Consider the following 27,596-nt stretch of genomic DNA (forward strand, 5'->3'; position numbering starts at 1 on the left):
GCTTTCTCAGGCATTCAGCTGGGGCGCCTGCTATCTCCGTGTCTCTCTTTCTGCTTCCTTATTATTCTCAGTCGTTTGCTGCGGTCTCCAAATTACCTGTTTGCTCACAGATCCGCAGACCAATAGCTTCCTGCCCTTAAAATAGGTTAAAGAAGTTTTAGGACATATTTTTGGACATAATTTTCATGACTATTAAGATTGCTTCCCCACCAGTTCAGACTAATATATATATAATATAATATATATAGAGTATGAACCTGAAAAAAAAATAAAAAAATATTATTTATATTGTGTAGAGGTGAAGGTAATTTCTGTGCCAGTAGCACAAACAACAATTGTAAAAAAAGTTAAAAAATAAATTATACTGTAATGCCTTAAAAAGTAATTACATATTATGTAGAGGTGAGGATCATTCCTGTGCTTCTAGCATCAAAAAATAAAGAAATAACAATTAAATAAATAAATAAATAAATAAAAAGGACTATATTTAGGATATTAGAATATATAATATAAAAGATTATATTTAATAATATAATAATAGATTTACTATATTTATATTATATAAACTATAATATTTAAATGATAATATATAAATTTTTTTATTTAGGGGTGAAAAGTGACCTGAGCATGTCCTTGACAGGCTTTGTGAGATTCACCGAACAACTTAGGAGATGAAACGTCTTTGCTACTTTTCTGTCCATCAGTTATAATGGTTGCTACAGCCCTGATGGATAGAGAGAGGGAGCGAGAGAGGGGGCAGCTGGGAAAAGGATAGAGATGGATCTTTATTCCGAGGCAGCAAAGCATCTTTGTGTATTATAAAAAGTATGTTCAAGTGGTGCTGTTCTTCAAGATGAAAAGCTACTGAAGCATTTACTGCTCGCTTGTACAAACGTAATCACTGCTAATGCACACTGATCCGATTCAGATTAGTAATGTCAATATTTACCTCTTAAAACATAAACAGCCCGGCGAACTATACATTTACGGGCACAAAATGCTTAGATAAATCACTCTCGGATTTGTAACGTAAACAGACAACTGATATAAAATAATATGAACATATGGTACCGCGTGCGGTAAGAAGTCATTATTTTCTGTCAACACTTTCACAGACCTCATCAAAAAATAAACCAAAAAATAAATAAATTTGCATACAAGAGATATATGTATACAATATTATTGTAATATATGTATGCATGTATGTATACAGTAGTATTGTAATAATACTGTAAAATCTATATTTTAAGATTTCTTTGCAGAAAACAAAACAAAACTTTAAATAGTATTTGCATATTTATATAGCATATATACCTATATATTATTCAATAAAATTGTTTTTTATGCAGTTCTTACAATAAGATATCATTAAAGCTTCCCATCGGATGCTTCCAAGCCTCTAAGTTGCAACAAAATCTTGTCTATTTTAGCCAGAGACACAGAAAACTGTTGTATATGGTTAACAAATGCTAAATGTAATACCAAAGCTCTGGTCCAATGGGCATGTGAGATTTCTGTCAACTCCGAAATGCTTGCATATTCTTATTGTTGATCCCTGATGTGTTTTACACAGTCATGAACACACAGCACTTACGACCTGAGCAGACAGACATTCCTTGATCCTACAGTGTGAAATGTGGCCTCGCACTCTCTGCTGTCAGACAGAGTTCAGAGACGTTTTACAGCGCGCAAATCTAGTGTTTTCACAGCCCTGGCCTGTTTCCATTCTGCATTACACAGCCATATAAAATGCATTCTGTAGCACTAAACATTGTGTTTAAATGACTGTATGCTACCTCTATGCGAACCTACCTGGCGCCCAAAGGAGGGAATTCTAATCCCAGCCAGTGAAAAGACACGGCCAGATTAATGATTGCATAAATACATCACAAATCCTGTGGAATTATACTGAACCACAGAGCCACATTCAGCAACAAGGGAAAATAGCTATTAGAGTCAGCTGATTCGCTGTAAATCCCAAAGACCTGGAAGACTTCTTGGGTTTTCCTTCACTAGCAATCCAGGATGCTTGACGTTGAGGCGTTTAGGATCACCTCAGCAAACACCACTGAAATGTACAACAGGGGCATCCAAACCTGTTCCCGGAGAGTCACTAGCTGGTGTTTCCATCTAAAGTTGTGAATTTAACTTGTGTGCAAAATTAGAATGTTGCATAAAACATTTGCGAAAAAGCACTGTTTCCATCCGACAAGTCAAATAGAATAAAATCGTCACTTGCTGATAAACTGGCACTAAATAGCACAAAGAAAAGTGGGAGAAGCCACTGAATATAATAATTTTCATATATAATAAATGATTTGTGCCTCAGAGTGAGCAGACGAAACACAATGAATGCAGTTCGGGAACACAGTCGTGTAATACAGAAATACTTTGACGGCAGACTTTACTCATTTCAGATGCTGTGGAACGAGATCGTTCCGCTGGTTAGTCAGGTCTTGCCGCATGACAGCGCAAAGTCACATGACTTTTTAATGTCATTTTTTTATTTATTCAGCAAATTTATTTCCACTTTTTCGCACAAGTCAAAAACCACCTCAAGTGAGTGTAAAACCTTTTTGGTGAATTTTTTTCACTTTTTTCTAAATTTGGCGTTTCCATCACTCATTTCTGATGCGATACTTCAAAATGTGCATTAAAACAGGGTGATGGAAACTACTGTCCTGCAGAGTTTAGCTCCAACCCTAATTAAACATATCTGAACCAGCTAATCAAGAATTACTAAGAACTTCCAGACGAGTGTGTTGGAACTGTTCGAAGCTAAACTTAACAGGACATTGGCTCTCCAGGAGCAGGATTGGACACCCCTGATATACAGGATAAAATCATCACCACAAATTAAAATCAAACCATTATAGAAAGACTCTACCAGACAGCTCAGCTCAAGCTTGAGAAATCGGCGGGACATCCCTTTCCCTGCTCCAAGGGGCTGTTCTTCAGAATGAGTACAGAACGCAACCCCCCCCCCGGCTAATGAGGGGTGACATGGGCCCCCTCTGAGGGAATCCTCCAGGCGGGACCCCTCCAGGCACATTCATTAAGAGATGAAACGCCGTGTCCTGGGGCAGTGCAACCATCCGCCTGGATCCGGACATGTTTAATTTGGAGACGGCGCAATTGGCCACAGCTCGGCTGGAAGAGCAAAGGGAGCCAATGAGAAACTCAAGGCAGTCGCCTACACGTAATAAGATCAAAAGTGCACGTTAATCAGACACTATTGTCATATTTGTGCGGCGTGTTTGCCATTTTCTTCATAATTTCTCTTCGTTATTGGGAAAAATGGGGGAAGAAAGGAATAATTTGAATTCCATTATACAGAAAAAAGACCAAGGGCCATTGGAACAGTGCTAATTAGCAAGTAGGCTTTGTATCATGTACCTCACGCATCCCTTTATCCAATTCTACTTTAAAATCTTATTGCGGAATCTCGGTAATGATGCTGAATGCAGTATGTGTCCAACCACAAATGTTTCTACATGGGCCACAGTTCTGGCATCCAATGTTATCATTAGCTTCACAAAGTCTCGTATTTATTACCAATGTCTCTTTGTGCTCGTTAGATATGTAGAACCCGTTTCCCGTAATTAGTAACTTCTAACCTTTGGAGCTTCTAATCCCGGCTGAATTGCGGATTTGTACATCAAAGCTCACTTTTCCATATAGTCAGGTCCTCGAAATTTGAGAACTCGCAATTATTTGTATAGCGCGGATACAAACAGCACTTCTTCAATTTCCCCTTTCAGCCAGAATCCCGTGGGTTTGCAGTAAAGACTTCCTAATCCACTCCAGTGCAATCCAAATATAGAGTTAACACTGCATCCCCAAAACTCTAATGCCGTGCCAAGAGACGAGCTGTACACGTAAAGTGGAAATGGCTTTCCCGTCTTTTTTTATTATTCACATTGTAGATTAGATTTCTTTGGTGGCTTAACATACATGCTGTAAGGAGCATGCCGATCGCTAAAGGGGGTGAAATCAAACCAGTGCTCAACCAGCGTGAGCGTGACTGCTCTCTGCCGTCCTTTCCCTCCGCCATTAATTGAAAGTTAATTAAACAATCAATGTTCTCTGGCCTGGGCGTCTAATGTCACAGCTTGTCCAGCGCCTTTGATAATGGGCTCTTGATGTTGAGAGAGTACTGGCAATTGGAGCCTCATTACTTTCAAGGTTTGAGGAGAACACAATGTGTAATGAATGTAAGCTAGTTTCAGCCTCAGAGTAAAAAAAATAAAACAGGTCATTTTGAAACAAGGTTTGAAATAAGATCACATTACGATGTAGTTGGAATTATGACAAATATTTATGTGAGCCAAAATTGCAAGATATAAAGTTGAAATTAAAAATAATAAAATGGAGGGGGAAAGGCCACAATTATGAGATAACGTCACATTTATGAGTTATAAAGTCGCAATTGTTAGTCAAAATAGTAAATTTATTGCAATTGTGAGAAATAGTCATAATTATGAGATATAAAGTTGAAATGACAAAGAAACAATTTGAGTCACACTGAAATAGTTGCGATTGTTAAAAAGAAATTCATATTGTGCGATACAAAATCACAATTGTGAGAAAGCTGCAATTATGAGAGCCATATTTACAAGAAATAGTTAAGTCACAATTATGAGGTACATATGAGTCATATTGTTGCAATTACTTTAAAATATTTACGAGAATTGCAATACAGAATCACAATTACTATATATAAATTTGTATTTACAAAAACGCTTCAATTATGAGAAAGTTATTGAGGTGTTTGCAATTATGAGATTTAAATTGCAACTATTAAAAATAAATTCATGTCATAATATACAAAGTCTCAATTGTGAGATATTAAGTTGCAGTTATGAAAAAAGTATTTTTCATATTATTTTTAGAGTGTAGTGATGATTGTACAGAATAAAGGAGGGGGAAAAGAAGGTTTCCACACACTAAGAAGAAAGAGCAATAGTGGAGTGTGAGCCTGGAGCATTAATTGGCTGTAATGAGGAAATAACATATGCAGGAGAGACACACTGTGACACAGAGTATGGGCATACAGTCGATCTCACCATCACACACAACCACGTTTAACACATTCCCTGAATATGAGCTGACGAGATTTTTTGAACACTTTCTCAAACCCACCCACGGCTATGGTCTAACCAACAAGTCATGTGTGAATCTCTGGAGAACTTGATGATCTGACACAATTTTAGGCTTTTTGTGAAGAAAATGGGAGCGGTACTTGTCCGCTTACTCGCTGTCAAAATGCTAAAGTGTTCTGAGATCTTTTCAGCTGTTTTATTGCCCGCCAGGTGAAAATTGTTAGTCCAGTCTCCTCAACAATGCCACAACAAACAGTGAGGAGGTAATACTTTGATTTAGAGAGTTTGTTTTGAGCAATAATACTGCACTGCTAGGTTTAACATGCTATGTTGTTTCGATGTCCCGCTGTGGTTTTACATTCCCAGTGCGTTAAAGAAACATACAATTACTTAAAACCTAAAACAATGTTCCTGTTTAAAGTTTGACACCATGTTCTCGGAAGGCTGTTTTTTTGTTGTCCCACTAGCTAATGATTAGCCTGAGTTAAATAAACAATGACGGTGAGGGGTATTTAAGGGTAAACAGATACTCCGCTAGAAACACAACTCAGAGGGGACGATCTCCTTCCCTACCAAACTGAAAAAAAGAGACGCCTCACGCAGACTTAAATTACTGTGCTAGTAACAGAATACTCGCTAGCGATAGTCAGGTACGGCTGCGAATCAATGTCATGGAAAATCACTATCTGTGACAGCACCAATAGAGATTCATAGCCCTGTCAGGCCTATGTCTTCATATATAGCGAGATTACAGCAAGGGCGAGCGCGTCTTCTCGAGTCCTCGCCGCACATGTCAGATTTATTGTTCGATAGAAATATAACATATGAAAAACTCCGAACATGGCTTTGAGCGATAGCAATAACCTTGCACGTACCCGAGCAATGATTAATGGTCGCACGCGCAGACGGATCGTCGGGGGTGGAACGCGGCGCGGATCGTTTGGTGAACTCGGTGGAGACTGAGAAAATATCCTCGCGCTGTAACAAATTGCATTGTCTGTTTATTCCAGTCGGAGTTTATGAAAGAGACAGACAAACAGGAGGTTGATGTATTGGCCTCATGTCACGGTATGGCAAGCACATTCACACATACATTCATCTCTCCGTTTAGAAGCCAAATGATACGTCTAATTTGCTGCGAGCCCGGTTATTTTTAACTTCTCCAGCTGTCAGATAATGGAGCTTGACTGTCAGCGCCGGTGTGTGTGTTAAAAAGGTTGCACTCTTTTTCAATTTACCGTTCTGTTTGAGTGAATTAGAAAATCCACATTCCATTAGTGGGGATGATTGACATGTCTTTTTTCCTTATCAAAACCAAAGGCAGATGTTAAAAAAGAGAGAGAAAGAGATAGGGAAGGGAATGAGAAAGGGGAGACAGTTGACTGGGGTTGGAAACGCATCTTTTTCCAACAGCTATCTGAACTGTTTTGACATTCCCTCCCCAATAATTACAATGCTGTGAATTTGCCTCAAAAAAGCTTCTTCTGAAATCACTTGAAAGAGTTGGTTTCTCTCGTGCTTATTAATTAGATAGAACTATGTCTGTTCTGAATTGGGTTGAATCGCTAGCTTTCTAAATAAGCCATGAAAGCTTCCCATTCATTGTCTGAAAATCTGTCTCATGATGTTTTAACGTAATGCATGCAACATTACAAAAGTCTTGGAAACACTCAATGTTATTCTCGTCTCGTTTGACTAAAAAAGTTTGTCGATGAAGGGTTTTTTGATTGTCAACGCTGACAAAGATGAAATGAAAACAGTTCTGACAAAAAAAATATGAGAAAAACTAATACCACAATATATTAATGCACTAACAATGTTTTTTAGAATAAAAATATAGAAAGAATTTAAGACAATTCAGTCATAGTATTGTATATTGGCGATTTGGTTGAACACTGGAAAAGTGAACCAATTTTGATTAATTGGTTAATTTGCTAAAAAGTTCTTATAATATTTGAGTTTAATCAGTTACATATTTATTTTTTAAATTATTTGGTTAAAATCGGTTAACATTTTTTTTTAAATTCTGTATCTTATCATCAAAAAATAATTAGGCCTGGGTATCACCAACTACTTCATGACAGAATGCACATGACAATACATTTCTCACAATTTAATTAACTGCAACAAAGCACAATATCATAATGGACTGCGACAGAAATTGCACCAAACACAACTCAAGATTTCTGCAATAGAAGAGTGCATCTGAAATTCATAACAATCATACACCATTTCTGTCAGAGTAAAACTGACTAATCAATATAACATGACAAAATATTGACTAAACATAAAAAGCATTTTTGTCAAGTCCAAAACTATGACTAAAACAAAACCGCTGTAAATCGTAACACTGGTCACAGTGCACTTTTCCTTCACCTCTGAGGGCCTGAAAGAGGTTAGGATTCTCAAAGACGGCATCTCTTATTTTGTCTTTCTCACCTAAACACAAACATTCACACGCATGCACAGTCTTACATAACAGCTCGGGCAAATGGACTGGCTGGTATTCTTGAGCACTGGTGATGAAGATGAATCTGAATGATTGCTGTAATGAGAGCTCCGATAATGGATCCTGTGGCATCCTCACTTCACTTGATAGCAGTGTAAATCATGCCGGCTATGCGGCCTCAGCACTGAGGAGGGTTCGACAAAATGTGACCGTCACTGGTGAAGCTAATATTAACCACATTCAGAAGACTAGCGTAGTCTCCCCACCAGAGTTCTTAACTAACTAAACCACAAAGACTTCCTTGATCAAATAGTATCATCATAAGAGTGATACGTCACATGAAACAAGTTTAGATGGTCAACAGGATGACCCACCAGCTGGCTGGAAACAAACTACCACTAAGCACCAAAAAAAAAAAAAAAAGCAAAAACACAATGTAAACATGTCAAATAAGAAGACAATGCAAGAGAAAAGTTGCTAATGCTGACTAGCATTGAAAAACATATCTGTCTCCACTCCAGTGAACTGTTTACTGACAGGAAACCCTTGCTAATATGCTAATATTGCTAATGCTGACTACAGAATTTCTCCTGCCCACTTTTGGCATTCAAAAATCACCTCGACAGAACAAAATAGTGTGTACAAGAGACAGATAAAGATAAGAAACATAAGTGAGAAAAACAGTAGAAACAGGAAGAGAGACAGAGGGGATTTCTAGAAAGAAGCTAAGCATCTTGAAATACCATGACAGGGATTAAATCTAAACCAGGCTTACAGGTAAATGAAGTCAAGTGTCCTGCTCAGGTGCTGACCTGACTCCAGAGCTCAGGTAATTCAGGTTTGACCTCACCTTACTCTAGTTAACTGCTTAACAGTGCTAGTGAAAGTCTCTATAATGGCTTAAATCTTAGGTTGTGATGTAAACGAGACAATATTTAGCATTACTATTTACCCCAGAAATAGGAAACCCAAATCACAACGGCAAATGACAGGATTATTTCATGTTCTAACCCCATCTTCCCCTATTCCCGATCCCATACAAAGTCAAAAAAGCAGCAGTGTGTAACAACATGACATCATGTCGTGGTACAGATGGCATGACCTCACGGCGGTGGAATACGCAAAAGTACATGTTCTTGATTACGCGTCTTTATTTCAATGCCACTAATCGAGATCAGATGACATTTCCTGAAAGTACACCAAGGAAAACCTCTAAATTCACATTTTCCAGAGAGCTGGAACTTTTTTTTTTTGACTCCAAAGCTGCTGCTTTGCTCAGTTTGTCAATACGGAAATCTCAAATATCTAATAGCTAAAGTTTTTTTCAGAAGAGCTAGCCAATAAGAAAACAGATATTCCTTTGCATGAAGCTTTACGTAAAAAGGACGTTTTTAAAATTTGTAACGATTATAATGAGCGTATGTTGTCAAATAGTTTTAGTTTGTATTCTTTACCCATTTAACAAGCTTACTCCATTTACAAACCGTACATGGAATGATGCTAACAGCTGCTTCGGGCTAATGTTGCTTTTAAAGAAATATGAGCAATGGACCTTTAGTATGGATTTAGTTCCTCACAACATTCCACATGTACCGTTTGGCCCTACACTTTCCAGAATGCAACTCTCGGCCTACTCCACAGACTACATTGCATTCTACTTCACAATTCCAGCACTCAGAAAGCATTCGGCTTGTTTGCAGGAACAAATAAACGACTGGCAACTCACGTCGTAGATGATCACGTATTGCTTTGGGAGCTTTTTTGCAGAATGAGCCTTTGCGACGTTGCTCCACGCTAGTTAAATTATAGAGAGGGCTGTAGCGGGGGACTCCTCCTGTCGCAATTCTCCTGGCGTGTTTGTCAACAGCGCAGCCTGTCTATAATTGGCGTAATTGTCAGGTTAAAGTGGGAAAAAAACTAAAGCGGGCTCATTTTGCCACAACCAGGGCCATGTCATTAACCAGGACCAGGGATTTGGAGACACTTTCTTGTAAAGATTGGGTGAGAGAGAGAGGAGTTGATAAAAATGGCTGCCTCTTATCTCTGCTATGCATATGAAAGGCTTATGCTGTCTCCATGACAGACTCTACGCCTCGTCAGTGTGGGATTCACTGAGGTAGAGTACAGCAAAGGACAGAGAGATGAAATAATGTAAGGATGGCTAGGCATCATTTTATACGTTTATGTACATGTGTAGGTGTGCGTTTGTATTTATGCGTCCACATGTGTGGCTGTGCATTTGTGTGGGGGTGTTAAGGCGAGAGATAAAAAGAACCGAGTTGGGTTTGGGTATGAGAAGGAAAGAGTCAGGGATAGATTACAAGCCACCCTCTGAAAACACATAGTCACCCGCTTGAGAGATTAAAAAAAAATAATAATTTTTCTCCCGTGCGTCTTGGCTGAGGTTCAGTCTTTTCAAGTATGTTGTCAAAACAGAGAAGTGTGCGTTCTACAACAAGCTCAAATCCGCCCCTTAATCTGTAATGAATACTTAATCCGAGGCGTAATATAGCACCTATAATTACAATAATGAGGAAGGGTATTTGAAGAGCCAATCATTTTCATTTCTGAGCGCTGCTGTAGCGGTTATTCATCTTATTAATCAACATTCTCAGAGCCTCTTCTTCTTTTGTTTCTTCGGTTGTGCTCCGTTCCCAAAATAAACAACGTGTCTCTTTGAGCTACAGCTGTATAATTTGTCAGCGCAGCGAAAGCATTTATCTATAAATTTATTTTCAATTTGAGGCGTGCTGGTGTAATGAAAGCCGAATCAAGGGCGGAGAGCGGATTATTTTAATAAACAGCAATACCGGCTTGTTGGAAGGATATGGGAAGGTTGGTCACATCTTTGTAAAGTTCAAGACAATGGACTACACACATACCTGGTTGAATTTTCTTGCATTCCAACGTTGACTAGATGGAAAGCTTATAGGTAGTTATTCCTGTAAGCGACATATATGTCCTGGCTTTGTGAAAATATCAAAACGGGGGCATGAACTTTACATAGTACATATGACACTAGAGACATAGCTCATGAAACTTTCAGTTCAACAAAGGGATGAAAAACAGCCATACAGTTTGTGATTTAATCTTTGAAGACTCCTTTTCTGTGCTCTTGATGCTAGGTGTCTCTCAAAAAAGAAACTAAGACTTTTGTTCAGCATCAGTCCCCTGACAGACTTCAGTTATGTGAAATCCCTTTCTTTAAACCCTGAAATCAGAGGATGGTCCATCAAGAGCACTTGGTTCCATCCTGTGTTAAAGGTGCTTCCATCATTGTCCATGTTTCCCCATGGATCTGCTACAAGAGCCACTGATGGGGCTTAGAGACACAGTCTTCAAATCCCGACTTAAACTGACGCCTCTGATCAACCAACCAGTCATTTCAGTTCTAATTAAAGAAGGCCACTGAAGTGAATCCTCTTCTGGCTGTAAACAAGTCCCCTAAAGATACCAGTCTAAGGCTTACTCTTTTAAAGCAGTGTTATGAAGGGGGCTTGTTTCTTTCAATCCAATAGCTTTTCTGAACGAGTAATATAATGGTATGGGTGCAGACCAAGTGTACTCAATCCTGGAGGTCCACCTTACACACTTACACATTCCTTACCCGTCCTGCAGTACCCTACCTTTATTCTTGCTTGAAGCTAATTTGAATCTGGTGAAGGTTTTGCAGAACACCCAAAACTCTGATGAGATAGTTGAGTTGTGTTTAGTTAGTACTAAAACAAACAAACCTCAGCGAGATATTGAGTTCGCTGAAATTTTAAGCTCACCCTTCTGATGGGATTACCCACTTCAAGAAAGATCTGTATTTTCCCTCACCATACACCTGGGCTTTTAGCGTCCACTATCAGTAGCTGGCTGGCTATTAGAGACCGCCATTGGTGATCATTATAATGTCTTTTTCAAGTGTGTTCCCATACTGGCATGCATTGCATGCAGACAAAATTAAACACACAAAGGACAGCATGCCAGCCAGGCCTGAGAGGAATGACGCTTTCTCTATCTACTATCACTCCCACACATAAACGTTCTGTACATTGTTCCCCCAGAATTCTCGCCAACTCTTCCCTCCAAAAACAGAGAATCCCCTATTCACCCGTTGCATGCTTTGTTTAACACGTTCGTTCTTGGTGACAGCTGGATAAAGGCGGTGCGACTTGTGGCGAAAACATCAAGGCAAGGCAGCTGTCCGTCAAGGCTGCGAGGCGGCTGACGGGATGGGAAAATGTGCAGTATGCCGATAAATATTTAATGCAAACTAATGCAACGCAGGACTCTTCCCCACTGGCCAGAGGGAGGGGAAATGAGAGCAGGTAATTATCCCAGTGCCCGAAGGCCAAAAATGATGGAGATTGCAGAAAGCAGGGATATTTAGCCCAGCTAATGAAGGCTTGCGTTCTCTCGGTAGGCAGTGGGAGGTGAGTGTGTATCTCTATGTGTGTGTGTGACTGTGCGGAAAAGAGGAAGATAGAGCTAGAGAGAGAGTCCTGTGAGTTTATGCCCATGCAGGCGGTGGGTCTTGATAAGGCATGATTACATAATGCTCTATCCAGCGTACTGTGTGCTAACATTGGAGCTCTCCGCTGCCCCATCCCTTTCTCTCTCTGCAGGACCTGTCCAAACCAAGCCATCACACACACACACACACACACACACACACAGAGGCCCCAATAGAGAACAGAGCCTGAGGCAGCAGCCAGTGTGGATTACTGAAAGGAATCCTTGCCTTGCGGTTTAAGATCTCTTTCTCCTGAACCTCCTCTAGGATCAAGAGTGTTTTCAGTATCGGCATTAGGCAGATTCACTTTTGCTGGACTGGAACTGAGATTTGAACCTGAATACAATCTGATTCTACACCTACCGACTGCAACAACATGGTTTAATGTAGTGCCATTCTGTACAGACAGTCCCCGTTAAAGATTATATCATGGTTGTGGATCCAAGTAGTACAAATCGTCATGTGGGGTCAGTGAATTTCATTACCACCTGCTTTGGACCTGTCAAACAAAATGTTCTTCCTTAAGCCTGGTTTGTTTAACCCCACTGTAAGGTCTGTGCCAGCTCCCTTTCCCTTTCCGTGGCCCTCCAGCGTAGGCAAATCGAAAGCAAGTGCTGAGTTTATGCAGCTCTCCGCAATTCTTATGAAAATTTAACCATGCTATTTGGATTCACACGCTCTTCCTAGCTAGGGCAGCCACGCGCTGGCATTGAAATTCTTAATTCTGTTCGTCCCGGTCGGTGGAGGAAATGAAGGGTAACAGGATTCTGATTTGCACGATAACCTTCCACCTCTGGACCCCAGGTACCTGTCCAGTCAGGGCCCTCTTTATCGTGTTAATCTGAGAATGTGTGTGTGGTGTGGAAGCTAAGCAGAAACATTGCCTATCCGTAGTCTGAGTCAATTGGCTTCGTAAGCCGAAATGTCAATTCCAATGCGGATCAATTACAGATTAAATAACTGGGTAGAGGTTAGCATCGAGTGTAATGTAAACTGAAGTAACTAAAGTAATCAGGTATGGCTTTGAACACTGCAGCTCTCAGGTTTGATTTAAGTGTTAAATTGTACAATTTCTGATGATGTAATACACAAATACTACTGTTTATTTGAGCTAATTTAAGCTCTAGTAAGGCAGGAGGGAGAAAAATTGAGTGAGACAGAGAAAGAGACAGTGTAAGATGCATGACTTGTGGGTTTATAGGGGTAGGCCTCCTGCTATTAGAGGCAGAGCAGTACAGATCTGTTGTTTGGAGAGTTTGCGTGGAGAGGGTGCATCTTTCTCTTTCCTGTCACCACCGCTGCATGAACACACATACACATACACACACCTTTTCTACACAAACGTGTCTGTTTGCTAGCCTGCTGTGCACTGGATACCACACACAGCTACGATCATTTCACCTTACCCCTCAACAAGATAACAAACACAGGTACAAACGCACACACAAGCTCTCCAACACACATGCAAATTCCCGTTTTACATAATTAAATGCATCATTTAAAATCAGGCTTTGATGGTTCCTCTAGTAGCACCTTGTCATGTGGTTGCAGCAAGCGTCTGGGACTGTGATAATTGCATCCCTGTAGTAGAGCTGCTGGGCTGTGCAGCAAACAGGGAATTACCCGCTAGGTCCAATGCTCATGTCCTCACTGCACTCAGAGAATCTGGTAGACAACTGTAGCATGCTGGGATGTAGACAACGTACGCTCACGTATGTACAGGGTTGCTCATTCACACCTGTCCTTCAAACGTGAGAGAACTGGATCTTCTGAAGCTGTGAAAGAGCAAATGGAAGACATTCCTTCACGACCTGCTTTACGAATTCTCCACTAATGTGGGTTCGCTTCATGCCATCCTCTGGGAGGAATGGAAGTGGTTGCAGTTGGTGGGGCTGTGCCAGATGGGGGTGGAGACAGATGCGGTAGATTCACGGGCGTTATTAATGGAGCGCTACCATCCCAAACGACCTTGAGCGGAGCGAGCCACCCACCACAAGAGCGAGGGCACATCCGAACTGTATTTAGACAACAAACGCCAGGCACTGGGGGGAAACACGGTGAGCAATCAATGCCACTATTCTACAACTAATCCCATCTCAAAGACTCACTGGCTGCTCCGCCAACACTCTGGGAACGTTCCCGCAACCAATCATATTTTACACAGCAATGCTCTGTGCACCAAAAATAGATCTCGATTCATGCCGCATATGCACTAATTCCATAAATCTCAATTTGTTTCCTGCATAATGGGAGCTCTGGGCTGAAATTAATCTTTTTACCTTTTTTTTGATAGGTTGAAAAGTAAACCCCTCATATCTTTGCATGATTTACTCAATGTATTTGTTTGGGGGTTGTGCTGTTATGATATCAAAATCAATGAGGCAGTCTTACAAACATACCAGTCATATTATCTGACTGGAAAATATAATACACTATTAAAAGCAACCAGTCATATGTAACTGGATACCAGCGGTCCCAAATATATCAACGGCCTGTGCAGATCTAAAATAAAAACGCTTTGAACTTAATGAGACCATGTAACTATGTTTTAATTTAAATAATCATTGCATAAATAAACATTGAATCAATAATGCCCAGAAATAGGGCGGTTCTTACTGTTCTCCTCATTTTAGGTCTTGTAGTCTCCACTAATGAGCTTAATAAATAAACAAGGTATATTAAATCCAAAATGTGCAGTGCTTTGGTACTTCAGGACCAGTATTGAGAAAAAAAACCTTTAGAGTTCTGTACAGACTTTAAAATGAAGCCTAAATCTGGCTCACAATTGAGACCTTGTGACCCAACTGGTTAAAATAAAATACTAATAACTAACTAATGCAGTATTTTTCTATAAATATGAATTTAAATTATAATATAATAAAAATGTAATTATTATATATATAGTCATGTAATGTTCATTAATTACAAATCCAAACCTGATGCAAACCCAAAGCTGTATATGCAACAGTTTGCTGTGTCTCATCAGACTCTAATGTATTTTTCAGTAATTAGAGAACCATAGAGTTCTGTATACATACTGTATATATAAAAGGGCTATACTTAAATATATATTTTTTTTACATATAACATCCATCTAATATCACAAAGTTTCAGTCATCATTTTCTTTTTGGGGTGTGGTACATTTTTTTTTTTTACCAACTAGCTGTTTCAGCTAAATATTCAGGCCGATTTGGAGTCCTACCCTGCGGCCCACAACAGAACTATGCTTCATTGGCTTCACTGTGTGAGTTCCACTGTTAACCTGCCTTTCAAGGACACCGTGATGACATTTTTATATTCCGCGCTTAAAAAATGAGGGTAAAACTGTCCCGAGAAGTGTTTAAGAATTCATCGCTCTCACACAGTCCCTCTGTCTTTAGATTTAGAAGATGTGCAGGACTCGATTGATTTCAGCTGGAATTGATCAATAATGCAGCGCCGGCTCGCAGTCTGTCTGTGTATGAGAGAATATAAGGAAGAGAATATTTTCACTATCAGCCTGATAATTACCGCAGGGATCGCTAATGAGAGGCGCGCCGTAAACGAACACAATAGCATGCACTGTTTACTTAAGGTTGCTCAAGCTTGGGAAAGAGCGAAAACAAAAACACACACACATACACACACGTAAATCCCTTTTGTATAAATTATGAAACTCCCTAAACCTCTAAACCAAGCAACAACGTATCCCACAACAGATCAAAGGCTCGGTCTAATCAATGCCTACGAAATGTGTCAAAGATCAAAAAACGAGACTCCTCGACCGGGCCGGGCGCCCATTATTGTGCTAACGTCTCTCAGCGCATTTTCACACTCCTCTCATCAACAGCTTTGTTTACAATTTCAGCTCATAATTAAAGCTAGCTGGAGTCTCGCGCTAGAGTAGCCATGAGATTCGATCGTAGCGGCAAAGAACATACAGCAGCTGATGTTAAGGACGCTCAGCCGCTGATCTGGTTTAATCTCTGGGATGTTTGTAACACATCACTGTAATGAGCTTCAATGAGCTCCTGTTTTCCTCTCACATGTGTTAATACCGGTTTAGACGCCAGGCGCTGGGAGAAAATGCGTTTCTTAACAAAGACATTTGTGCGCATGCAGATTTTGGTGTCTGTTTCCTTTTGCCTTTTACTTGTAAAACGTAAACTGTTAAAAGCACAAAACCTGCTGTTGAGATGAGATCAGGCAAACAAACAAACCCACCCACACATATGTACGCAGTGCACAAATGTTTAATTTCTCTACCCTTTTCTGTCTTTCTCTGTGGTCTCCATACAGAAACACACACATACACATGAACCACATACCAGCAACCACCTACACAAAAGCAACAAGCACAAATCTTCCTCACAACATCTCTCACGCATCTCGCAACAAATCTCGTCTTGTCTCTGCTGTCTGTGTGCAAGTATCTCAAACAGTGTGGTTGCACAGTCTCACGTAAGGGCATGTTTTGTCTCTCATCCTCGCAGCGGTCTATCTGTTTGTACATTTCATAACTTTTTTAATGTGCAAAATCAAGATTACAGCTTGATTGTCTTGCACAGAGACTTTTTTGCTGCAATACAGAGGAGATTGGGGTAAAACTGTACCACTTTTAAACATGGGGATTTTTTTGATTTGAGGGGGAGTTGGGACACAAAGGAAACAAAAGGAAGCTTGATTTTAAACTCTCAATTGAATTGAACTGTTTATTTAAATAAACAGTCTGTAATAAAATAAAAACAAATGAAGAAATGTGCAATAGCACAAATAAATACAATAGAATAATGATATAAATAAAATAAACAGTGCTTTAATTTTAATTTTTTTTATGTAGGCCTAAATACAGGTGAATCTTTACATTTATTCAGTTATTTAGTAAAAAGCTGTGATTTTTTTCTTTTGTTGTTTGATTAAAGGATTAAAAGAAAGGATTTTAGGCTGCTGTCACTTTAAGACCTAATGCATGGATCCAATATACTGACACCCGTGCATTTTCTTTCTTTACAGTTTACATTCACTTAAGATATAACCAACGGTGTTTATGTTAATACTCACCAAGACGGGTATTTTTACATAATTTTGTGTGCATTTAATTGTTTACAAACAATAAGCTGCAAAAAAAAAAAAAGAGAACTCAATTCGGTACTCACAAGCTGTTTGAATGTTTAAATTGGCAAGACTTTAAAACACATGCAAATGATAAATTCCACCAACTGTCCCGAGTGCTGAAAATGTTTGCCACATATAAGCATGGAATCTGTGGGAATGAGTAAACTTATGCACAGTACCTGCACCGAAATTCAAGACCCAATTGAAATTAAATATAATGTAGACAAAGGGTGAGCTGTATTTTTTTTAAAGCCCGCATAATGCAGTCAGTCTGTTTGGAAAGAGATTTCACTCTTTGCTAAGACAAGACACCATAATTCACAGCCGCCCACATTGTGTAACTGGTAACAGAGTGATGGTATTCATAGAGTGACACTCTAAGACGAGTGCTGGTCTGAGAGGCTGTGATAGTGATTCAGAAGGCTCTCTGTGGACGAGCGTGTTGTGTCCTTCAGTCGACATATGAGACGAATTAATGCCGCTATCATCGCCGTTCCAGTCCCTCGAAACTACTGACAAAAACAAAACAAGAGTGCAGATGACTGCTGCTGTGTAATGACCAGTCACTGCATGGAAATAAAGGTGGTGGTTGTGATCTATTAAACAGGAAAAGGAAAGGAGAGTGAGAAAGATTTTTGGGGTGATTCTTGCTTTGGCGTATGTGACAGAAAATCCAATTCTAAGTTCCACAAGTAGGCAGGATTTTCAACTAGGGGTCCTTAAAAGCACAAAACACACACTCTCAGAAAAGAAAATGGTACAAAATCTGTCACTGTACTTACTAAAATGTTATTCCTTATTGTCTAAACACATTTTTGGTGTTTATTAGGATGTCACAGTTTTTTTTGGGATTGGGCCAATAAGACAGACAGAAATGTGGACTCTAAACTAACTGCCTCTGTGCTGATGCGGCTCTTGTTCGGGATGGACAGCTTCACAGCGCACTTCCAGACAGAGGAAAAGAAAGAAAAAAGGAGGCAGCGAGAGAGGAAGAACAGACAAGAACCTGTGCTCAGCAGAGGGAGATCTCTCATCCAGAAACAAGGAGCCCAGGGGAACAACAAAAGAAGAGAGATGGGGTAAGAGAGGAGAAAAAAAGCCTTCAAAACAACAACAAAACACTACTGGCTCTCCAGAGCGGACTCTGGGTGAACACCAGCACTCAGTGTAATCTCTGAGAGAAAAAATAAAAAGGGACAATAAATGTTAAAAATAAACTATTATTGCATTATATCATATTAAGTAATTCGATGTGTTATATAATATATATGAAATACAAAAAAGAAAGAAAGATAGATAGACAGAAAAAACTGAGTGAAAGTGATGACATAACTTTCAATTGTGTGTAAACTGTTTCTTTAAGACAGCAAAAAAGGAGCAAACAGTGAGAAAACAAAAGAGGCACAGCGACAGTCGGTCCAGGCTTCATCGTCTTTGGCAACTCATTCTTAATCAGTGCAGTGTTGGGTAGAATGGATGCTGACATGCAAACTGCTCCGCACAACAGGGAATGAGCTCCTAATCAGTAATCAGACTGTCTGTTTAAACGGTAGGGGCTCTGGGTTTCACTCTGGCGCAGGTCAAGGGCCTCTCCACAGTCCCTCTTCCCTACTGCGGTACACCCATGCATTGCTACAGAGCAAACAGAAACCCCTACCATCACCCTACGGGACTCTAACGGGCAAACAATTCCTGTCATCTCAAATGTCAGTGCTCTGTTCTGACTAGCAAAGCTATTGCTTCTAATTGATTTTGTTGTGATACGTTATTTTTAAAGAATGAGTTATGAATTTGGTTGAGGACACGCTAATAATGCCATTTGCTTGGGTTTCTATCAAAAACATTCCGTGTTTTTCGAAACATTTCAAGAACTTCAGGAAAGCTCTGGTGATTTTATTATATGCTTTAAATAATGGAAAAAAATCCTTTCATCTTCGTCATTAAAACGGAGGCATGACTTAATTTCTAATAAATATATGTGCATATCTAACACATTTCAGAGGTCGGTGGGGCTGAGAATGGTTGGCTTTGTTGTTGTGAAGAATTAAATTCATGCCATGTGGTTTGTTTAGAACACAGCAGGCCTAATCAAAGTAACCTTGAGATACAATTTCACGCTTAGACTGCATGCAGACTTTTAGAAGACGATATGCCAACGTTTCTTGTGATATAACTGAAGTTGTGTTTCTATATGAAAGCTGTACCAGGTTCACACAGACAGCAGTTAAACGGCAAGTCTCTGGATGCCTTTAGGTGTTCGTACTCCTGTACAAGTACTAACTGCAACTGATATGACAACTCCCTATGTATCATGAACAAGGTCACCTTGTCTATACAAATCGCTTTCAGTTGTACATTGCCAATTTACTTCCCAAAAAAATCTGCAAAAAAGTATTTTAGCATTCTGCATCTGTCACACTGCCACCTAGTGGTCTGGAGTGCCATTTATCTTTCAACTGTTTTCATATTTGAGTGAGTACAGGTGCTTGATCAGGAGGAACATACTGGATATGAATGAAACAGCGGGACCTTCGATGGCCCCGGCAGGAACCCCTCTAAATCAACTCAATGTTGCTCATCTCCCTTCCGCAATCAAGCCTCCCACTTGAAGCTGCTTCTATTGTTCTGCCTTCCTCCCGTTTTTCTCCCTCTCTCTCTTTCAGTCCTTTTCCCTAATCTCATAAAAATTCAGAAGGATACTCCCACATTTTGCTCCTCTCTCTCCTGCCATTCTTGAGAACATTAAAGCTGATCTCCATGGTGAAGAAGGGAGGATGAACTCCCTGGCCTCTCAAGTATGCACTCCGTAGCACCCTGCTCCTCGCTGTGAACCAAAAGTGAGGCCTCTTTTTTTATATGTCATTCCTTCTTTGTACGTTTCAAGTTACCCGACTGATACCTGAATTCCAAATCTTACATTTATGTCCTCAAGTACTTGGAAGACCGCTTGATGTGCGTATAAAAGATACTCGCGCTTTAAACGTTTTAGATCGTCATTGTAATGTGAAAAAGAAAAAAAATAGAGAAAAGCTCTAAGAATAGACCTGCATTATCTCTCTGATACCTCTGTAGATTCCTTCTTGTCTGAGCTGAGTGTAAAACCTGCAGAATAGTGACCATCGACACACAGTATAACATGACGACAATACAAAACAGACAGAATCTCGCACATAGAGTTGAAATATTATCCAAGTCTGCTCAGCAGAGTTCTGATATGGGATTGGCAACAAAGGCTCAAATCGTTACCTTCGGAGCAACAATAACAAAAACCCGCTCTAGGATCAGGCTCTGTGGGCTAGGAATGACTAGAGACAAGCCCCAGAGGTCTCTGCTTATGTCACAGCAGGGTCACCGCAGAGTGAGGAGAAAGAGTGACAATCAGATCTCATCTACCTCCCCTGGGTCACCCGCTTTCTCTCAATCGCTCACAAACACAAACAACTACACTCCTTCATGCATGCCTGCAGTGCAGATTTGATTACCAGTAAACCCTCTGCAACCCTTTCCAACTCTTGTCGGAGAAAGCGGGTCAAGTCTGTGAGCTCACAGGAAAGATGATACCGGTCCGATGGAGTCGAGATAAGAGATCTGACATCTTCAGGGTAGAAAGAGCAGGTTTGTCTGTCTAAAAGGATTTGATTTACCCAGGGATTAATAGCACAAAAGCACGGGTTTGAGGAGTAGGGCTCCTGGGAGCTCCAGGAGGCAGGGTGGCGTAGTCAGAACCCGGGGTTTCTTGCTCTCCCGTTCAGGGCCAAAGAACAGGGGAAGCAGTCCAGACCCCGATCCTGAGTTTCTGTTGAACGCATCTCCATTCTTTTATATTTGAGTCTGACAAAACGCAAAATCGATAATGCTTTTTCCCCCATTTCCTCTTTGATGCAACTTCAAAAGGTTAGTGGACGGCTCTCAGAGGAGTGTTCAAAAGGAGGAAGGAGGGGCAAAAATAAGATAAGGAGAAAAAGACACCCCCCGCAAAAAAAAAAAAACCTGAAGGGGCAAAACAACGTGCTTGGAATTTAAGTTGTACAAGAAAAGCCCGGTGCGAATAGGAGCACCTTCAATCGCCGCTGTGGTTTGCCGCATTCAGCCCGTGTGAATGAGAGTAAAGTGCAAAGCAGTCTCACACAATAATCTCATCGGCACCTGCACCTGGAGGAGTACATGGCAGGGACTAGCATACACAGACCAAATATGTCCAGTGCAATTACATCTGCATGTATCTGAATCCGCTGGGTTAAAAGGTTACACCCAAGGTACACCCAACTAATCTTGGCTTGGAGTAAAAGACGATGAGTTGCATCTCAGAAGCTTCAGTACACCCTGACCTGGTGGACTGGGACTACTCTGCTCCCAGGGACTCTTTGAAGACAAATGAGGCAGTGTGTACAACCTACCACCACTGTTTGTCTGGGATACCTACTCTTGTTCTTGTGCAGTCTGTCTATCCACTTCCTCATTCTCCTTGTCTTCAAATGAAAACAATCTCTTACTCTTTTCCAACTGCATTTGAGTGTGAAAATAATCACCTTTCACCCTACTCTGTGTTTGAGAGCACGGAGCATTTGTGCATGTGTGCGCTTCGTGCAAGCACCGTTGGTGTGTGTGTAGGTGCAGCTGGACCTGTGGTGAATGTGTTATCAGTGAAGTACTGTGAGAAAGAGAATTCTGGCAGGCCTGAAATACATTCTGACAGCCTGAGACATCAAAGGATTCCTTACGACTGTGCTCTTAACGTGGAGTCAATGTAGGAAATTACTCCGAAGGCGTGAGACGACTATCCCTCTGAACAGTCAAATCTCTCGAACATAAAAAACAATGCTGGATGCCTCACAAAATCTACCGAAAATGGTTCAATAATCAGTAGACCTTCTAGCTTCAAGTGTTCAGTCAACATGAAACAACATTCGCAACCCAATTACTTATAACATTTCTGAGTGAATTGGGATATTTGGCAAGACAAAAATAAAGGATGGGACTTGATTTATCTGTCAGGAATTGATTGGATTACTGGCACCTGCTACTTGAAACTTACTCTGGGTAAAAGGAAAACTCTGGGTTCATGACAGGTTGGGCTAAATAAACAGAATTTGTTGCATAATTGTGTTTAATTAAGTTTCACTTCTTCCCACAAAATCTGGTTTACAGTGAGCCACTTACTATGGAAGAGAATGGAGCCAACACATAAATGTCACCCTGGACGCAAAACCAGTCATAAGGGTCAATGTTTGTTAGGATAGGACAATAAATAGCCTTTAAAGTCGCCCAAATGAAGTTCTTAGCCATGCATATTACTAATCAAATGAAGTTTTGATATATTTACGGTAGGAAATTTACAAAATGATATCTTCATGGAACATGATCTTTAAGTAATATCCTAAAGATTTTTGGCATAAAAGAAAATTCGATCATTTTGACCCATACAATGTATTGTTGGCTATTGCTACAAATATACCCGTGCTACTTATGACTGGTTTTGTGGTCCAGGGTCACAAATGTTAAATATACACAACACAAAGAATATTCATGGTAACATGTTTACAGTGTGAATAGTAGAATAGCTTGCTAATCTTTATTAAACCTTAAAAACAACAGATGTGTTAAATTTTTTAGTAATACACAATGTGCCACAAATGCTGCTGAATGAGCTGAACTTGCACTGAACCTGGGATGTTTTTTTTAAGTGGCCTTGATGACGTCAGCTGAAATGAAAAAGTTGTTTCAAATAAGGAGAAAGCAACATTTTGAAGACAATTTAGAAAGATGCATCAGCCATAATAAAATGCATTAAGAAAGTAAATAGGGTGTCGATATTTGTTTCATGTTGACTTGGAGTCTAAGGGGATAAAATTAGCGCAGGTTTGATTGAGCGGAGACAGAAGCATCTGATGTAACAAGGATCTTTTTTCTTTGGAGTGGAGATTGTCTTGCCTGCCAAGAGGGTGAGTCGAGACTGGCACATGGGACTCATGCCAAACTGTCCGAGGCGCCAGGGCTCAGATGTAGCGTGAGGATGGGTGTGTCCGTGCATGGCATGGGTAACCAGGAGAAGTGCCAGACTACAATTCTTCAGAGAAACTCTCTCTCTCTCTCTCTCTCTTTCTCTATTTTCTGCTCTCTTTCGTTTGCTCTGTCTCGATTTCACTCATTCATCCTCTCCGCTTTCTCTCTCTCACCATCTTCAGACCGTCTGGATGCTTGTTTTTTTTTCAAACACACACACACACACACACACACACACACACTCTCTCACACACCACTGGAGCTAAATCAAAAATCTATGCTCTCAATGGCCAGTCAATATCTCATTAAGCAGTCACCGTGCCCAAGCTGGCAGGTAATGCATTTCACAGTTCTGACACACACTCCAACACTCACTCTCTCTCTCACATGCCATACACTGTAATAACCTGTGGAAATGTGGCACTCAGTTTCTTTCACAAGTTGTGGTGGAATATGGTCACTCAACCTCCAAGGAGAAACGATGACAGACTGTGTGTGTGTGTGTGTGTGTGTGTGCTTGTGTATATGCTCTTATCAATCCAAAACCCACTTCCACACACCAGGATTGATCCCTCGGTTTGATCCAGTCATGTCTTTTGGCAGGTCTAGACTGGAGTAGATTAAAGTCAATTACACAGCATTCTTTACACTGCAATGACATACAAAACTAACCTCGCTGTGCAAAATTTCGACAAAACATACTATACAAAATTACACAACTGTGAAAATGCTGTCTTTTTTGTAGACATTTCATTATTTATGGTGGCGATAGATACTATGCCATGAAACAATGACCTGCTAGAACGTGACCAAACAAGAAGAGAAATTATGCAATAGTCTGCAATAGCGCCCTCTGTGGCTACCATGAGAATGCAACAAATTTTAAATTGCTTTACTTTATAAAATAAAATTTGAATAAATTCTGGTTTATTTTAAAACTTATTCAAACTACCGACCACTTAGACAGAAAGAGAACATTCTGAATAACATCAATATATATATATTTGTTTTCGATTTTAGACTTTAAATGGCAGCAGGATTACATTTTTTTTTTTTTACATTTTAAACTTTTGAAATACAAGACAGTGACATTTTTGTATGTTTCAGTCCTTATATTTACATAGATAGCTTTTTGCCCATTACAGTAAAGTCTGGTTTATTTTTAAACTTATTCTGACCAAGAATTGGCCACATACACAAGATGACAGCATAACATGTATAGAAAAGATAACAACTGTTCTTTATTTTAACACAACATTCAAAGACAGTGTGATGAATTCTTTTTCAAATGTAGGTTTTACATTTTGAAGTTTTGAAACTGCCAAATGCTTAATATTTAATGCAAAAAACATTAACACTATACCAAGTCGCACTTAAATATCCATAAAAGTGACTCCTTACCCCACTCCATAGCAAAACCCGAAGCCGCTGCAGAAATAGTCCACTTAACACTCCTTGCTGGCCAGTAATCTTTCTCTTTATTTTTAACCCTAGCTAGTGGGCTACATCTTTACTTCACCTTAATCTGATTTTGCCTGCCCTCTTTCTGTCCTTTGTGGCTAACTGGATTACAGCCAATCTTGTTAACCTCTGCTGTGTTACCGAAGTGCCCAGAGAATCACACTAGTCAAGAACACTCTACTAGCCTAGTGACTAAAGAGAGAGAAAGGGCAAACCACTAACGTTCAATTGCATGCAAATGTTATTTGCTTTAACTTTGTTTGTAACGTCTACATTCGTTTATATTCATTATAGTCTGGTACTTTTCAGAACATGTGCAAATCAATGTGAGAAGGTTTCAAACAGCTCTTTTCCAACATACTTTATAGCTTATTAAAGGGTTAATTACCACACAGATGAAACAGGCCTGTTTTTTTCTGTCTTTGGCACATCAAACAACTTTCTTTAATTATGTAATTAATATTTGGAGTTTTCATCTTAATTGTGTGGAGCAGGCTAGCTCATTTGCATAGGGTAATGAGAGGGATGTTTCCATTACAGGTAATTAGGTACTTGAGAGGCAAGTGTGTGGCTAGGAGGCTGGGAAAGAGGAAAGGAAAAAGGAGGGATGAGGGGTACGATCGGAAAAAAGACAGATAACCGTATCGTATTACCGAACAAGGAGGCGTTAGCGTCTGTAACGACATGCCTGTCAAAATGACTTGCAAAGCAAACACTTTGTAATTGCCAGACGTGAATGAAATGTGGTTTCACAGCAAAATCAGTGTCGACTGCTCTGATAAAGATGCTGGACTGAAATTAGGTTTTATGAAGACTTTTGCAAAAACAAAACAAAACAAAATAAACGAGAGTGTCTATTAATGATTTTTGAGTTTTGGCAATGTTTAAAAAAAATGAAGTTACATAAAAGTACAAGTTGTTTCCAATAGAAAACACTGAATAGCAATTCTACCCAAAAATGGTAACCGAGTCAAACTGCAAAAAGTATCAACCTCTCTAAAACATTCCAAAATCTTTTATTAAATCATTTTAACATTGGAATGATATAAAAATATATAAAAAAAATGTTTTCAACAGAATACATCTAATAACAAAATCCTATCAAAATATTGTAACTGAGTCAGTGCAAATAGTATCAACCTCTCTAAAACAACAGGAAATCTTTTATTAAACAGTTTGAAAATTAAATTACACACAAATACAAGTTGCTTTCAATAAAAAAAAAAAAAAAAAAATCTAATAATACCCAATTATAACTGAGTCCATGCAAACAGTATCAACCTCTAAAACATTAGAAAATCTTTTATTAAAGAGTTAGACACCCTGTAGATTTATTTTGGTTTTATGATTATGGATTCCTCCAGTCTCCAAGAGCTCTATTTTCAGTTTGTAAGCCTCTTCAGAACAACCCACACATGAGACACAGGGTCAGAGGGTATCGCATACACCTGCTCCAGCTCCACAATACACACACACACACTTGCACGATCATACCCACAAATACACACTAACGGCTGCATGCATGCAAAAAACTAAACCCACACGAGCATTCAGACAACACGCTTTCACATTCAGAGGCCTGTGAAGGTATGAACAATCCAAACACACAAAGATCTGAACAAGAAGGAAAAAAAGGTTCACAAAATATAAACTTCAATGCACGTCCTTGCAAAATCAAAGTTGGAAAATTAGCATAAATATTTTATTACGCAATAGATGCATAAATATGGCTTAGCAATGCAATTTGATGCTGCACAAAAACTCATTAATACTTGCTATTTAACTGATCTCCAACACAGATCACGAGGCAGTGTTGTAGTAATGCAATAACTGCGAGTGCAGTGGAGGTGAACTGTCGAAAAGCTTTCAGTGGGAGATTCACGGAGAGTGTGCGAAGGAGAAGAGTGGTGTTACCGCGGCTCAACACCAACATCCATCGCTTTTTCCACTCTCAACACCTCTCGCCTAATACAGAATGACAGCTGTGTGTGTGTGAAGCGGAGGGGGTGTGTGTGGTGGCACGGACGCATGGAGCACTAATAGATCGGAGAGTGTATGTATTTTTAAGTGTAAGAAAAGAGACTTCAAATGAAAACAAATGAATGTGAGAATGCAGGTTATCCAGCCTAGAGGGGGCAGATGAGTGTGAGTGTGTGTGTGTGTGTGTTATTGTGGGGGTCCGGTGAACAGGATTACGGAGGCAGGATCAACACCAGTATAGTGGTGTGGAGCTCACTCTGGTTGTTCACGGCCCAAAAAACAGGTCAGTGGAACACGACACACACCGACATCAACCCAAACGACACGTCCAGCGTCCCGACTCAAACTCTCCTCGACCTTTTCCCTTCGACAACACAACACACACACTAAATAATCTCGGTTTCTGACTTGGGGCGATGAGACCACCAGTTCTTGACTTAAAACTGAAACTTTGAGTGTGTAAAATAAGAATAAAAAAGTATTATATTGAATTAAAATCATTTATTTTCTAATGCATCTCAGGAACAGAAAAATCAGACATCAGCATACTAACAGCCTCTTCTTCTTCTTTTGACATTCAGCTGCCTCAGCAACAGAACTTTCTCATTCATATCAAAGCACTAACTTAATTTCCTTGCAAAACTGAAATGTAAAACAATGCCACAACTTAATTTCCCTGAAACAAACACTTGCACAAGCCCCAGCACTCTCTCTCTCTCTCTCTCTCTGTCTCTCTCGCTCGCTCTTTCTCTGTGCACGAGACGGTCTAACAGAGAGTTGGCTGACTATGAATAAATCCCTTTGCAGCTCGACTCGCTCGCAAAAAAAAAGGAAGTTTACAAAAAGGACAGATAAAACCCCAGCATGCTTTTCTCCTCTTACCTTTCATAGCTGAAATCACAAAATACATCATTAAGCTCGGCGGTCCATAGGCGAGCGGTATCGCGAGTGCTAGCTCAATCAGTCCACTGCTGTTTCAGCAGCAGCTGGCCAGCATAGCTCTGC

At 39.9% G+C, this 27,596-nt stretch overlaps 1 protein-coding gene across 3 annotated transcripts in view; it reads right to left on the minus strand.

Moving 5' to 3' along the window:
* roraa (RAR-related orphan receptor A, paralog a) overlaps window positions 1-27,596 on the minus strand; it is a 310,863-nt gene that overhangs the window by 34,087 nt on the left and 249,180 nt on the right. The window contains exon 1 of one of the 3 annotated variants that reach the window (XM_058767481.1): window positions 27,474-27,596. This exon is cut by the window's right edge and continues 21 nt beyond it. The exons of the other annotated variants lie outside the window; for them this stretch is intronic. Coding sequence (XP_058623464.1) covers window positions 27,474-27,504 — 31 coding nt within the window. The 5' untranslated portion in view covers window positions 27,505-27,596. The remainder of the gene's footprint in view (window positions 1-27,473) is intronic. 3 annotated transcript variants of the gene reach the window in all.

Source organism: Onychostoma macrolepis, chromosome 25 (assembly GCF_012432095.1).
Source record: "Onychostoma macrolepis isolate SWU-2019 chromosome 25, ASM1243209v1, whole genome shotgun sequence".
Taxonomy (NCBI): domain Eukaryota; kingdom Metazoa; phylum Chordata; class Actinopteri; order Cypriniformes; family Cyprinidae; genus Onychostoma; species Onychostoma macrolepis.